Source organism: Pongo pygmaeus, chromosome 11, assembly GCF_028885625.2.
Source record: "Pongo pygmaeus isolate AG05252 chromosome 11, NHGRI_mPonPyg2-v2.0_pri, whole genome shotgun sequence".
Lineage (NCBI taxonomy): Eukaryota > Metazoa > Chordata > Mammalia > Primates > Hominidae > Pongo > Pongo pygmaeus.
In genome coordinates this window covers 128,110,512-128,127,514 of record NC_072384.2, presented here as the reverse complement: position 1 = coordinate 128,127,514, position 17,003 = coordinate 128,110,512, and the positions used below count along the sequence as shown (strand labels likewise).

Genomic DNA, 17,003 nt, shown 5'->3' with positions numbered 1-17,003 from the left:
TTGAAAGAAAAGTAATCAGCCAAAAATCTAAATAAGGGTTCAATGAGTTTCCGAAAGCAGCACAATTTATGGAAAGAGTATTCAATGTTTAAACACCAATTCCTGCACAGAAAACTATTTCCAAGTTTGACTGAAGTCATCATTAATCTACTCTTGTCTAATAAACATATAAAAATTTTTCTCAGGCTTGTTGCCCTGAAAATTACTTACATTTTTAGCTCTACAGAAGCAATCAGCTTCCTTTATTAAGAGGTATAATGTCAGCCTAAATCAATGGATTCTGTGAACCTTAAAAAACTTATAGTACTGGCTGGGCACAGTGGCTCACACCTGTAATCCCAGCACTGTGGGAGGTCAAGGCAAGAGGATAACTTGAGGCCAGGAGTTCAAGACCAGCCTAGGCAACATAGTGAGACCCAGTTGCTACCAAAAAATATATATATATAGCTGGGAGTGGTGGCATGTGCCTGTATTCCATCCTGAGGCAGGAGGATTGCCAAAAAAAAGAGAGAGAGAGAGAGAGAAATACTTATAGTAGTGTCATGCCTCTGTCCTCTGTGCATGGTAGATATAAGGAAGATTCATGTGCAGGAAAAGGAGAAGAATGGATGTTGTCAAACAGACAATATACCAAATAATGCAGAAAAACAAATGAACATAGAAAAAAATAAAGAGTTCAGGTTTCCCCAGAGCTTTTGAAGATAGAACCATTTTAAAGTCAGATAATTACAGAATTTAAGTTTAGACTAATTTTTCAAAACTACATTTAGAGAGTTTTGTTTTATAAAGTAAACATTTAAGCACAATGCTGGAGAAGCTCTACCTGTAGTTTGGGGCTGAAAAGGAGAGTGACTTGCTGTGGGGAAACCTCCAAAATTACTCGAACCACTAGACTGTCCAAATGCATCAAAGTTTGCAAAATCTGCATTTGCAGAATTCTGAGCTGTAAATGGTAAGGAACAACATATGTTAATGAATATGAAAACTATAAATGAAAATACATGACACATGAGTTTAAGAATTATATGAAAAGTTTCTATGTATCAAAACTCACTTTATAGAGAATTCACTTAGAAATCAGATTTTAAACCCTACCAGCATTTAACCCAATTACAGGTAATTTACTAAGGAGTAACCAGGAACTTCCAAAAACACTTTGTGCAATGATAAATTTGGATACAATATTCTGTATATGACCTCAAGCATAGTACTACAAAAGTGACTCTATTAACAAGGAAACTATTTCAGAGTACTGAGTTACAGTACTGAGTTATAGGAAAGCAGACAAAGATGTAGAAAACATCCTGGAAAAATTCACTGATTAAAAATGGTAATCAACTATGTGAATCTGAACAATAATTGAAATACTTAAAATAATAGTACAGAGATGGTTTAATTAATAAAGTTTTTAAGTTTACAAATGTCTCACCATGGTCATATATAAAAATTTTTTAAAAAGGACAAGATCACCAAATAAATTGAAGATATTCATATTCTATTAGAAGCCTGCAATTTTAAACTCATTAAAATTTAAGAAACAATGAATGCTAGCATAGAAATTATAGCATATAATTCAGAGCCCCAAACATTAATAGAATACCTATTAAATATGGCAAGACAGGACTCTGTAGTACTTGTATCCATTTTTACTTCTAGGTACTGATCTATTCACTATCTTCAACAATCTATTCTAAATGCTGCAGAATGAAACTTTGGAAAACACAGCTTTGCAAATTCAACACTAATAAATTCAGTAATACAAAAATTACTATCTGGACACTCAGGCAATCTCTGTACAAAGACATCCAAGCTAAGCAGAATGTAACACAATGGTAAAGCTGTTTCTTAAATAATCGTATTTCAAAAAATACAAAGGAGTCAACTTAGTGTGGAACTTAAGACCCCAAATTAATGAGCCTGAGTCTTCCTAATAGTTGTCATTCCTCTTCAAAGAAAAACACATATTCACGAGACAGGAAGACAGATCATAGGATGCAAACTAGCAGCCCTCAGCAAATTCATCTGACAGATATGCTTTGTTTCATCTTTACAGTATTTAACATTATTTCCCATCAATTCCCAACATTTAAAAAGAGGGTACTTCACAATAAACAAAAAGACTTCTAGCTTCTCTTATTTAAAAAAAAAAAAAAAATCAATATATCTAGTATCCTAAACCCCTATTTCCATGTGGTAACAGATTAGAACATCCCCTTTAAAAAGGGCATCATAGTTCTTTAAACACAACATTATACTACTCATTTGTGTTACCTGAGTTGCAAGGCAGTTGGGTTTAGATCCTACAGTATAGAATGTGACAAAAATCAATTACAGTTTACAGTGCACAGGTTTCGTGATATGATGTTTATCATCAGACAAAATAACCAAATTCAATAGGTGAATTTTATTTCTAGCTTCATGCATATTTCTGTAGAAGATGACTTTTTCTGAACCCAATAATGACCCCACCCAGCAACACAAATCCACAAATACTATACCTCAGCCTGAATGCTCACATGAAGAGTAAAGGCTTCTGGCTTTTAAGTCACTAAATTATCTACAAAAGAAAAAGTTTCCCTACAAAACAATGCTAATGAACCAGACTGGCATATGTGAATAATTATCATTTGCCATTAATGGTTCCATCAGTCGTATCAAACTGTTCAGGATAAAATTTTCACCTAGTATTTTTTTTAAATTAACAAGAATATCAGGATGAGAAGAAATTGGCAATCAATGACTTTCTGAACTATATATGGAAAAATAAGGATTCTGAATGCTTGGAAAGGCTCTGGAAAAAGACATTTCAGTTAAACCATGACCTAGTTTTAACTGAAAACTACTCCAAGGCAAAATGTCAAAAGATGGTATCAACCATACTAGAAGGAAAAATAAATGAGTAATTCAGTAGTTTCTTCTTGTAACAGGCATATACATTTTATTCTCCTGTAATGAAACCAAAAGTCAAATAAAGTAAAGAAAAAAAGGTCATCTGAGCAGGCATTTGTAATTAAGAACTTCAGACTAAAAAACAACTCCTCTCAGGCAGCCTGACTCACAGCCTACATGTAGCTATTTCATTCTTTCTTCAGACAAGAAACAAAAGTTAAGATTAACCACTTTCTATCAATCTGATCAAAATATAAGATTCTTTTCCTTTACTGCATATCCTACAATTAAATGATGGCTATTGTTTTCAAAGTGCATTTTAAGGGAGCTGTTGAAAGTATTAGTGCAACCACGGTACAAATTAGTCTGTAGAGTTGTAGTGACTTGTCTAATCGTTTTTGGCTAATAGGGCTACAAAGAAAAGTCCAACATTACCTGTGAAGACTCACAAACTGCATTTAAAGAGAGAAAAACAAAGGGAACAAGAAATAAGTTGCAAATTTACAAAAGAATTTGGTGGTTATCAGTAATTCCGCATTATATTTCAATAATCCTAAAATGGAGATAAAACCAGAATATATTCATAAATTACACAAGTTTTACTCTATTTATTGGCTCTCACACCAACTCTTTTTACCAGCATTCAAATGCAAGAGGTGAAAAAAGAGAGTTGGGGTTCTTATCTGGTCAGGGGGGAAATGGCTTCTTATCTGGAGAGTTACGGAGAAAGAGGTTCTCCATGTTTTCTGGGATTTTGCAGCTCAGGTAACACAGGAGAAGGGAAATCTACCACAACTCCAACAACTTAAGCAAAAGAAAACCAAAATTTCTTATCTTTCTCAGTATAACCTTTCCTGAAAAAAGAGATCCATGTCATCCTAGGACTCCTTTTTAAAGCAAATACACACATGAGACATATAAAAATTACACCACAATTTCCTTCTAAAGCATGTCCTTAGAAAATGCTTTTATTAATATTTAAAACAAAAGGTTCCCTTATTGCTTGCTAGAAAGAAATGTGGCTGGAGAGAAGTTTTTCTACAATTTTTCAAACTATCCCAAACAGCACATTTTGGAGTGTGATTATGTATAATATACTTCATATCATCATTATCCAAAAAGAAGCCAGGTCATCAAATTGAAAGAAAACGAAAAGCCATCACAATCTCACAGGTAAATAAAATAAGGCAAAGTAAGTTCTAAAATACAAATAGGAAGTCAATTCTATCAGCACTGGATTCTGTTATGCTCATAAAATTGTGAAATACATCTTTTACAAAGATACAGTCTTGAATTTTTCTTGTCCATAATTGAACTTATATAATCTATGACAAATAAAAGAGTAAGCTTTAGCCAATACCTCATACACACGTGCCAAAATAATATAAAGCAAAGTTTCAAAGTATCAAAATAAAGCTCTAAAATGACTAAATTCCTAAATTAATGTTCTACATTTGGTTTGATACTTATTTAATCACTCAAAATGCAGACTGGTAAACTTTCCATGATATAAACATCACAGCTTACTGGCATCCAAAATAGATTCCATACGCATTTCCAACACAAACACTATGTATGCTTTTACACTGTTTAAGCATAAAGAAGCAACTGTAAAGACTCAAGAAATCACCAAGCTGTTAGGAAATGAATCTAAACCATTTGTGGAATCTTAATTAAGATTGAAAGATTAAAACAGCATAAAAACTTGCCATAAAGTATGATCCTTTTTCTTAAATGCATGTAAACATACAAATATACATACATAAGTGTATATGTGTATACATATGTACATATATATGAAGTGTGTATAAAAGAGAGAAGACAAACAATGTTTAATGTACCTTTTAGATGGTAAACCACTTAAATGCATCATCTCACTTGAACCTTGCCACTTATCAAAGACAATTTATAGAATAGAAAATTTAGAAATGTTAGGTAATTTGCCCAAAGTTACACAGATAATAAGCAAGAAAGCCAGCATCTGAACCCAGGTTGTCCCAACTCCAAAGCCCAGGTTCTTTTCACTACATTATGCCACTTCCCTATCAGACTATTGCTATTACAATTAAGGAGAGATACAAGTGACCAAATCTATACTTCAATAATCAATTTTTAAATATTACCTAAGTACCTCTGCAAGGTTTGCATACTTGTTAACAAAATAAAACTCCATAAATCCCAATTTCTGGTGACATGCATTAAACATGTTTGTAACAAATACGTTAAATCTGAGAATAAGGAGGGGAGAAAAGGCCATTCAAAGACCACAAGAGTTCTATCAAAAAAGTATCTTTAGGGCGGGGCAGAGTGGCTCACACCTGTAATCCCAGTACTTTGGGAGGCCAAGGCAGGCAGAACACCTGAGGTCAGGAGTTCGAGACCAGCCTGGTCAACATGGTGAAACCCCATCTTTACTAAAAAACACAAAAATCAGCCAGGAGTGGTGGCGGGTGCCTGTGATCCCAGTTACTCAGGAGGCCAAAGCAGGAGAATCGGCTGAACCCGGGAGGCAGAGGTTGCGGTGAGCCGAGATTGTGCCACTGCACTCCAGTGTGAACAAGAGAGTGAGACTCCATCTCAAAAAAAAAAAAAAAAGAGGCCGGGCACAGTGGCTCATGCCTGTAATCCCAGCACTTTGGGAGGCCGAGGTGAGTGGATCACTTAAAGGTCAGGAGTTCGAGACCAGCCTGGCCAACATGGTGAAACCCCATCTCTACTAAAAATAAAAAATTAGTATTTTGTATTACTAAAATACAAAATTTTACATTTGTATACAATTTCCGGTGCTGTGGCGCACACTTGTAATCCCAGCTACCTGGGAGGCTGAGGTGAGAGAACTGCTTAAACCCAGGTGGCGGAGGTTACAGTGAGATTGTACCACTGCACTCCAGCCTCGGCGAGAGAGCGAGACTCCACCTCAAATAAATGAATGAATGAATGAGTTGTATCTGTAGGAACCAACCTCAAAATGTTCCTACTCCTAAGGTGGGCTAATTTGAGTACTACTAAGGATAATAATGACAGCAAACTGAGACGTAGCAAATGTTTTAATCTATGAAGTCATAATGATACTAAAGAAAAAAGTCACCATTATAAAATGCTAGGAAATCAACTCATTATTCTGATATCTGATGGAAAAGAATCATGTATTCTGACTTTCCTAAACAAATCATGCCACCAGATAAAGATTTTTAAATAGTATTTCAGCTAATAAGTGAAGGAATAAATTCAGAACATCATTATTTTTATGCAATGGACTTGGGTATTGAGCATCAACAGCTAACATTACAAAAACACAATCCAAAATTACATGACTCTTAAATCCCAAGTAGTAAGAATATCCCCAGCCACCCATCCTCCTAATAGGAAGAACCTGTAACTGATTAAGTCTCTGGCTCCAACAACCTAACAACAAGAAATAGAACATAGGAACTTGTTACAGGGCACCATAGTGGTGCAATCAATTAATTCAGACTACTGAAAACTGTATAGGACAAATAAGCAAATTTCTTCACTAATTACAAAGGAGGAAAAAGAAGGAATAGAGGAAAAATCTTATGAACTAAGAGACCTAAGAGACATATCTCACAATTGCAGTCTGTGGACCTTGTTGGAAATCTGATTCAAACAAACTGTATGTATGTATATACGTACATACGTATGTATGTGTATGGAAAAATCTGAACTATAATGAATATTTGAATACTAATGAATTATTATTACTACTATTATTTAGGTAATGATGCTACTAATGTGGTTATATTTAACAAAAAAAGTATGTTTCATAGATTGATATATACAATATTTAAGGATAAACTAATACTATGTCTAAAATCTGCTTCAAAATAATATGACAGTGAGTGGAATGACAAATTAAACAAGATTAGCCATGAGTGATTAGCATGTAAAAGTTAGAGTATCCAATTACTTTTGAATATTTGCAATTTCACAAAGAATAAAAAATAGACATTATATCCTTTCCCCATTTTTCCACGGAAAGAGGTCATGCCAACCAACTAACATTAAATATAATCTCTTCTGTGATTAAAAAGCAACACAATTATATGGTTACATATTACAGCTCAACAGTTACAAGTCACAAAACATTTTCAACAAAAAATGTTTACTGATCCTCAAAGTGTGATAAAGAATTGATGTTTCTTGGTGTTTTATATGCATCCCCAGCAAAGCTGTTGGGAAAAAACACTTACCTGCATGACTGTTGAAATGTGCAAAGTTAGCAAAATTGGCTGTAGCTGTTGACTGAGGAGCTGGAGCAGCAAAGATGTCTGAGCCGAGATCACTTAAAAGGTCAAATTGCTTCTTCTCCTGCTGCTGCCCTTGAGAACGACCTACAACTGGGGACTATAAACCACATATTAACTATAAAGATATTCCAGTCGGATCTACAAAATCTTTACACAAAACCATCTGCAAACTTAAAACACACTTACACATAGGAAGAGTTACAGTATGCTGAGTTAACCTTTCTCATTTTTCACTCAATCTTTTGTGAAAACAGAGAAATTTATCTAAATGTCTTAGTATGTGTCATCAAAAAGGGCAGGATTTAATCCACAGTACTACGCTTCTGAACCATTATTGTATAGGATAGAGGCTGCAATGCCACACAGTAACAGATCTGTCACAGCCCCATCAACTATAATAAAGTGTAGAAGACAAACTTTAGGTAGCAACGTATGAAAATATTCCATTTTGTTCATTTTTAAGAATAAGGTATAATGCAAAGTCCCTTGTGTTTCAATGATCAACATGCTTCACAATCACACGTGGGAAAACTCTACTACTGAAGAAATCCCTTCCTAGAAAAGTGTATCAAAGAGACTATACATTCTAACTCTGATGGTCACCATAGATTCATGTTTTACTAATTGTATAACACATGATATATACATATATACATGTATAAACACACACATATATATAGCTATAGCAACATTCCTGTATAACTCACCTTTACAAAGTTGCAGAGAAGTCAAAGAAACTCATACTAGCAATAGCAAAAAGAACAAATACATATACATTTCAACCACTTAACCAACAATTTCTTAATGTATAATAAACCATTGGAACATAATGCTACTGGCATACAAGATTATGCTGCTGTCTTAAAGAATTCTCAAATTCTTGATACTCAAGCCCTCTTTAAGTCGAAGTCCTTACAAAGATTCAAAGACTACTCACCTGACTAGGTGTGCCCTTATTTAAGTGCAGTGTTGGTGCAGAATCCCCTAAAAGAGATTTCAGTGGTTTGACCTCAGGTGTGCTGCTTGTGCTACTGGCAGAGGACCCTGAAATAGATGCATGAACTGATGCCACGACTTTGGCTTGTTCTGGCGGGACATACCTAAAACATGTAAAAACCAGTTAACTAAAAAAAATGTAGGTAATTCTATATCAAAAAATGATAAGCTTAATTCTAACTTTGTACAAGACTGTTTCACCATTTATCTTATCTGAAAACCCTCTCACACAGAATAACTTTGCATATTTTTTAAAAAAGGAATGATAGCTTAAGACTACACCCATTAAATATTTGAAATACTCAGAGAAAGAGAAGACTAACCACAAAACTTGTTTCAATTACTTATTTATGGTTTTTCTAAGATATTAAGTGCAATATAAGAAATAACTGCTTTTTTTAAACAGAGGACCTACAATTAATCATCACGATGAATAGTTCATACTATAATTTTAAAAATTATCTTAAGATCTAAATAACATTTGAAGAAAGATGAGGTAGGAAAACATTTGTAATATTACAGTTAACAGCCTAAAATATAAAGGCTTATTACATCCGTAAGAATAAGATCATCCCATTTTAAATGAACAAAAGAAGCAATTCACAGAAGACAGGAGACACAGAAATGAAAACACTTTTAACCTAACAAAAATGCAAATTAAAGTTTTATTCACCTATGAGCTAAGTGTGAACTTTACAATTTTTTATTGCTACCTACTAAAACACATAAATAGGTGTGCTTTGTGCACCAGAAGTACTACTTCCAGAAACATCCTTAAGAATCGGTAACGGTATACAGATGCATGTACACATGGATGTTAACCACAGTCCCCTCTTTATTTCACAAAAACTGGGAAACAAACCCAACATCTATCAAGAAAAAAAAATATTTATGATAATACAATACTCATAGCTACTCTGCTTTGACATGGAAAGAGGAAACGTCACAGGTCTTTCAGATTTGATTCCAGTCATATAAACACACGATTTATGTGAGGAGGCGAGTCAAGAAAGGAGAGGTAGCTAGGATATAATAATGTCCAAACATCGGCAATCCTGACCTCTAGGTGTGGGATTATGTGAGAGCTTTTGTTCTTTGTAATTCTGGGTTTTGTCCTACCCTCCTTCTTATTCCCCATATGAAGTAGGTGAGGAAAGAAGGAAAATCATGCTTAAGAGCACCTGTTCCAGAGACGAAGCGTTCAAATCCCAGCTCTACCACTAAATGGCTGTGAAACCTTGGGCAAACTATTAATACTTCAACTCTTTGTGCTTCCATTTTTTTCATTTATAAAATGGAGAGACAGAGTTGCCTAGGTTTAAACAAGTTAACATTTGTAAAGCACTGAGAACAATTCCTGGTATACGTGTTAACTACATAAGTGTTCACAGTCACTAAACTACATAATAATCACAAACAGTACAATTGCTTTTTTTAAGTAAATGGGAGAGATAAAAGATATATGAGAATGAATACAAGAAGCTATATTTTCCCATAATTTAGCATACTACTAATACAAATTCTTGAGTATAGCCAAGTCTTATCAAAGGATAAAATCAAATGATAGTTATTGGTTCAAAAGACTCACTTGGCAAAGTAATATGCTACCATATTTTTACTATCAACCCACCTTCTAGGATTTTCTTCTTTCCTGAACTTAAATTTTACTGGTGTATTTTAATCTATTTTCATACCTGATGTCTTCCAGTATAACACAGAAAGTGATTTTGAGAACTGGTCAAAAGAACAATTTCAAAATCCCTTTGGATAATACCATCATCACTGTTTTAAGTATAGTTACAGTGAGTATTTTTAGGGAGGCTGCATGTGGATAGTGTTTATTCCATGTTAGAAACCAATTTCACTGCTTGCTAGCTATATGTTACAGGTGTGCAGCAGTCTGCATTAAAAACGTACACGTCCTGGCCCTCTTAATGATGGTCACCTGTCCCACCACTTGAAGTCTCTATTTGTATAACTCTTATTATCCTGTTTCTCAGGAAAGAAAAAAAAAACATAAACTGTAATTATTTGAGGTTTCTAGGTATTTGCGTTATAGTTTGAATGAATAATACATTACTGTTATAAATGTGGGGGTAAGGATCTATGATTTTAATTCTACCAACTGTTACTCACACTCACTTTTCTCTTGATAGCTAGAGCTGACCATAAACTAATCCCTAACCAAACTCACTTTCTGAACTGGTGAAAGTAACACAGCTGAGAAAACAAAACTAGGTTAGGGCTATGTAACGAGAACAGTCTTTCCTACAGGGTAGAATGTCTAGGAAATTCAGAACCAAAATGATAAAAGGATAATTATACCTTTCATAGTAAAAGAATCATTTATGCTACCATATTTTTACCATCAACCCACCTTCTAGTATTTTCTTCTTTCCTGAACTTAAATTTTACTGGTGTATTTTAATCTATTTTCAGACCTGATGTCTTCTAGTATAGCTGAATATAGCCCTGACTAATCTTGCCTTACAAAAAGTAGTCTATTTTAGGCTGGGCACAGTGGCTCACAACTGTAATCCCAGCACTTTGGGAGGCTGAGGCAGGTGGATCACCTGAGGTCAGGAGTTCAAGACCAGCCTGGCCAACATGGCGAAACCCTGTCTCTACTAAAAATGCAAAAAATTAGCCAGGAGTGGTGGTGGGTGCCTGTAATCCCAGCTACTTAGGAGGCTGAGGCATGAGAATTGCTTGAACCCAGGAGGCGGAGGTTGCAGTGAGCCGAGATCGCGCCATTGCACTCCAGCCTAGGCGACAAAAGCAAAACTCAGTCTCCAAAAAAAAAGAAAAAAAGTAGTCTACTTTGGAAAGTAGTAAGAATACAAATTTTGATAGAGCATGCAAGTCAGAGCTAATGTGCTCCTGAATGAAGGTAAAGACCTCTGCTGTAAACCACAGCAAATGTTCCCTTAGGACCAAAACAGGCTCTGAACATATTCTCTTGGGTTGAAATACAGTTCCTCAAGCAAACAAGAAGCTCGTTACTTCCCCATTATTTATTCCCTCTATTTTGACTCTCTGCCCCATCTTCTTAACCTCCCAAGATGAAAGTATCCACTATTCAATACTATTAAAGAAACAACCAAAAGTTCATAGTTAATGAGTCTTAGTAACTTTACTTACATTGTGCTCATATAGCTAAAAATGAAGAACCCTCAGTAGCTGAACACTAGCTTTATGGATACAGTCCCTATTCCATAGGAAGGGGCTTACTAGCTATATGTACAACCTGTTGGAATTAATTTTTAAGAATTAACATCTGATAGATTTAGGGAAAAGTAAATGCTCCCTTCTTAACCAGAAAGTAAACTGATTTCTTAGGTGAAAAGAAAAAATATTTTGAGCAAAGGCTACAACAGACAATTAGGTGGATGGATTACTACACCAGAGCTTTAGCATAGTGCCTAGTATATAGAAGATGATATTCAATAAATTTTAAAAAGATATGACTCAGTAAATACTTGGTAAATTAACAATTTTTAAGAATGGAGGCTTTGTTGGGCAAAACATATTTAAAGAAGCTAACAGAGATAGGGAATGATTAGAAGGAAGAATCCCTAACTTTCCTGGTAATTATTACAACAAAAAGCCTGCTGCCAGGAACAGATGAGTTAAGATAAAGCAGAAGTAAAGGTTTTCAGAAACCAAACCAACAAAAAGCCAAGGGATAATGAATTATATACCTATCTAGTTCTCACTGTCTGTCTTTTATCCTTCATTGTGTCAGACTAACCTTACCCATAGTTAATATGTGATTTGGGGAGGCTTTATTCTACATACAAACTCTTCACTCACCATCTTTTCTTTTCATACTTTTCTTGTAGAAACTCTTTCACTTTTTGTGGATCCCTGAAGTCTGGAATTGCTGAAGATCTATCATCAAATAATCCTAGCCAAATCTGTTTACAGACCTTTGGAAAGAATTAAAAAAATATGTTAAATTCAACATCTTCACTTAATGAAATTTTAAGGAGATACTATGATTCTTTCAGGAAGCTAATCTACATAATAATTTTAATAATATGCTTTCAATGAGGATACTAATAAACAGAAATAAAGGAACTAAATTTATTTTTAATATGTTGCAGTATGCAGTAAAATTTTAGCAACAAAATCATTAAAAAGGGGAAATGAAGAGTGAAATGGGATTTCAGAGGACCTGGGGTCTTTTCAGTCTTGGCATAATCATAAACACTTCACCATTAGCAAAGTCATGTAACCTGTTCAGTTCCCTTACTCACAAAACAAAGGAACTGAACCAATAGCAATTTCACAGGCCCTTTAGCAAGTCTAAAAAACCAAAAAGAACAAACAAAAATACTAGAATCATAAACAATTTAAAACTGTAACAATAAACACAAATATAAGGCAAACACACTATTAGCTTTATAGCTGTCTCCTATGCATTTTTTGTCCAATAGCTAAAAAATGAGAATCTGAGATATTTAACTTTCAGAAAAACCAAAAGAGAAATGAAATAAAATAGCACAAAAAGAACTATAAAGAGAAAAACTGATAAGGCAGACTTCATCAAAATAAAAAACTATTCTTCAAAAAATTTTAAAAATACAAAAATCAAGACACCAACTGATAAAAAGTATTTGCAAAATGTGTAAGAACTTGAAACTGGAATATATAAAGAATTCCTACAACTCAATTATAAAAGATAACCCAACACTTGTTTTGGTATTTGTTTGAGAAAAGGTCTGTCTCTATCACCCAGGATGGAGTGCAGCGGCACAATCTCAGCTTACTGCAACCTCTGCCTCCCAGGCTCAAGCCATCCTCCCACTTCAGCCTCCTGAGTAAGCTGGGACTACAGAAGTGCAGCACCACAGGTGGCTAATTTTTTGTGTTTTTTGTAGAGATGGTGTTTCACCATGTTGCCCAGGCTGGTCTCGAACTCATGAGCTCAAGCGATCCGCCCGCCTCAGCCTCCCAAAGTGCTGGGATTACAGGTGCGAGCCACCACGCCCAGCCAACACTTGTTTAAAGTGGGGGCAAAAGGTCTGAACAAACACTTCACCAAAGATATCAGCAGCCCACTATCATTAGTCATGCATAAAATGCAAATTAAAATGACACTGAGGCCAGGTACAGGCGGATCACCTGAGGTCAGGAGTTCGGGACTAGACTGGCCAAAATGGTGAAACCCCATCTCTACTAAAAATACAAAAAAATTAGCCAGGCGTAGTGTGCATGCCTGTAATCCCAGCTACTCGGGAGGCTGAGTCAGGAGAATGGCTTGAACCCAGGAAGGGGAGGTTGCGGTGAGCCAAGATCATGTCATTGCACTCCAGCCTGGGCGACAAGAGCAAAACTCCGTCTTTAGAAAAAAAAAAAGACACTGAGACTCCTCAAGATAGACATGCATATACTACTAGAAAAGCTGAAAACAAAGTGTGACCGCATCATGTGTTGGTAACAATGTGGAACAACCGGAACTCTTTAGAATGTAAAATGGTATAAGCACTTTGGAAAACATTTGGCAGTTTCTCAAGAGTTAAACCTAGACCTAGCATATGATGTAGCCATTCTACTTCTAGGTATTTATTCAAGAAAAATAAAAGCACTTTTCCACACTCAGACTGTACATAAATATTTATAGCAGCTTTACTGATAATAACCCCAAACTGGAAATCACCCAATTGTTCATAAACAAGTGAATAAATAAACAAATGGGAGAATATCCAAAGAACATAATTCAGCAATTAAAAGGAGAAAACCATTAATACAAGAAACATGAATAAACCTCAAGATTATGCTGAAAGAAACCTGTGCACCCCCCCACCAAAATGTATATACTGCATATTTCCATTCATTTAAATTTTTAATGTAAACCAGTCTACAGCGATGAAAAGCAGATCAGTGGATTCATTACAAAGGGTTGCACAATGAAAATGTATGCTATCCCGTTATTATGGTAGTGGTTTCATGATACATACAAATGTCAAAACTCATCAAATTGTACACTTTAAGTATGTACACGTTATCAGTTTAAATATCCAAGTTATCAATTATTCCTCAGCAAAATTATCAAAAACAAGTCCACAAGTTTCCAAAATATATTATTTTAAAGAATAAGCAATTACGACACTATGAAAAGAACATAGTATCTGTTTTCAAAAACCCTGACAAGTATTTAAGAAATCAGGGAAGGAAAAGCATACTTCTCAATCTTACCTGCTCACTGAACTGGGTACGGGAGAAATGAGAGAAAGGTTAGGAAAAAGGACTTGTCCTTCTCCTTTCCTATCATGTCCCCAAACGTGTTTCAAAATATTTCTTGTGGGTCGGGTGTGGTGGCTCACGCCTGTAATCCCAGCACTATGGGAGGCCAAGGCGGGCGGATCACGAGGTCAGGAGATCGAGACCATCCTGGCCAACATGGTGAAACCCCACCTCTACTAAAAATACAAAAAAAAAAAAATTAGCTGGGCAAGGTGGCGCATGCCTGTAACCCCAGCTACTCCAGAGGCTGAAGCAGGAGAATCGCTTGAACCCGGGAGTCAGAGGTTGCAGTGAGCTGAGATCGCGTCACTGCACTCCAGCCTGGCGACAGAGTGAGACTCCATGTCTGTCTGTCTATATATATTTCTTGTGGTTCCTTCCTATTCCAGGCTCAGTACAGATACTATAAAGTCATTTAGGAAGTGAGAGTTAAAACGAGTGAGGACTAGAGTAAGGCACAATCCATTATGAAAACATTTCACTGGCAACGCCTGAGAAGTACAGACATCCAGGAACAGTAGTGCAACTTACTGCCAGAAATACTACAAACATTTAAGAGACCCAGCTTGTCCAATAATATTTAGCCACTTAAAAAGAACTACATGGGACTCTCCTCAGGCAGAAACCTAACTAATGATTCTCCCAAAATGTAATTCTTTAAGATTTTTAAAGATTTATCAGCTACATTCATAAAGGGAGGCCTGGAAGTTTTTCATTCTTCTATTTTAAAACTTCTCAAATGAGAAAACAAGAGACAGGGTAGTTATTTACCCAAAGCCATGAAACTATTGACTGTATTTGATGGACACTTTACTATATTCCAAAACCTCTGCCACATACAACTTTTAAAACTAACATCAATAAATGAATAAATAATAAGCATACAAATAAATAAATAAAATGAAGCAGATGGGCTAAGGGTAGACAGATCATAGAGCTGCCATCTTGGCACTCATAATGCAAAGCAAAGATGGAGTGCTTGATGATAAACTATTTGACATAAGCAGCCTGCAGGATTCCCTCAAAATTGTTTATTAACTGCTGTGGTTCTGTTCCTGCTCTCTGGAAGGTCACACTGCTAGAGAAAAAAGTCATTAAAAATAGCTGTTTGAGTCCTCTACAAATTCAAACTGTCTCACTGTCAAAGTCCCTCAAAGTTATTAATCGGCTCTAATTTCCTATTATATTGCCCCACAGCAGCTATTTCCTATATTTATAGATCGAAATCCTAACCACTCTTGACACTCTTGGCAGTTGAATTCTTACTCAAGTGAAGTAACTCTCAATATGTGATTCCCAGTTCCGTAAATCAGCAAGCAACATCAGTGTCAACTAAGAACTTGTTGGAAATGCAAATTTTCAGAAGCCACCCAAGACATGTGAAATCAGTCCCTCTAGGTAGAACCCAGCAATCTGTTTTATCAAGTGCTCCAGGTTATTCTGAAGTAGGCTAAAGTTTGAAAACCAATGCTTTAGTAACATCTAGGCCAGCAGATGGAAACTTACTTTCTACCTGTAATTTTATTCATCTTTCCTTGCCTCTGTATCAGAACATCAGAGAGAGAGGGAAAGAGAGATTCAAACTATACATAGCTTTCACCACCTCCCAAATTTAGCCAGTAAGCCTATTATGGGGTAAGATTCATTTAACACAGACAGTGTTTCAGTGACACACCTGGGAAAACATCAATCTCTAATTCCTTATGACCTACTCACAGTTTAGTCCCTGAAAGGTTGCCTTCTGCTCCCAACATTCTACTAACATTGCTATTTCAGGCATCTAGATTTGCTGACAGAGTATAAAGTCTTTTTCTGCTTGTTTTGGTTTTTTATTAAAATAAACACTATCAACTGAAAAAAGGGGGTTTCAAGGTTGGGGAAAAAAGGGAGAGAATGAACTGACTAGGAAGCACTGAAGACTTGTCGCCATCAATATATAAAGTAAAACTAGTCAGAAGGCTGTGTTTTTCTCCAGCTTTATCTGGCTATTTAGGTAAAAGTAGGTAGAATATTGGGTAGAATATTGGTTTAATCAAGCAGAATATGACAGAGGTTGGAAAAAGGTGATTATATTAACAGACCATGGAATCTAAGCTAAGAAAAATAAAGACATCAGGAGGAAGACAGATAACAAAGGGATTTAGTGAAATGAAGGAATGAGGTGCTGATGATCGTCCCAAAATTGTTGGCTCCAGTATTAGAGTAAGCCAGGAAGAGAGAATCAGTGGTGGTCAGAGAACTGGATGCTTGAAACTGAAATGCGGGAGGTGATAACAGTTATCAATCAATAAAAGGTCTAAAGTAGTATGAAGGATCACTGGAGATCAAGGAATTCAGGAGGCCATGCAGATATCTATGTGGATACTGGAATTACCAAAATGATTAACACTAGTGAGAATAAAAACAGTATCTAAAATGAATGAGGGGGCTGAATACAGTGGCTCACTCCTGTAATCCCAGCACTTTGGAAGGCCAAAACGGATGGATTGCTTGAGCCCAGGAATTCAAGACCAGCCTGGGCAACATGGCAAAACACAGTCTCTACAAAAAATACAAAAATTTGCTGAGCATGGTGGTGCATGTGTAGTCTCAGCTACTGGG

The 17,003-nt window shown here is 35.7% G+C and overlaps 1 protein-coding gene across 4 annotated transcripts in view; it reads right to left on the bottom strand.

The window, feature by feature from the left end:
• Positions 1 to 17,003, bottom strand: part of AGFG1 (ArfGAP with FG repeats 1) — an 89,084-nt gene that overhangs the window by 29,208 nt on the left and 42,873 nt on the right. For all 4 annotated transcript variants that reach the window (XM_054477401.2, XM_054477402.2, XM_054477404.2 and 1 more), the window contains exons 3-6: positions 11,967 to 12,082; positions 8,095 to 8,257; positions 7,101 to 7,254; positions 824 to 943 (exon numbers count right to left, since the gene is read on the bottom strand). In XM_054477401.2, the coding sequence (XP_054333376.1) occupies positions 824 to 943; positions 7,101 to 7,254; positions 8,095 to 8,257; positions 11,967 to 12,082 (553 nt within the window). The remainder of the gene's footprint in view (positions 1 to 823; positions 944 to 7,100; positions 7,255 to 8,094; positions 8,258 to 11,966; positions 12,083 to 17,003) is intronic.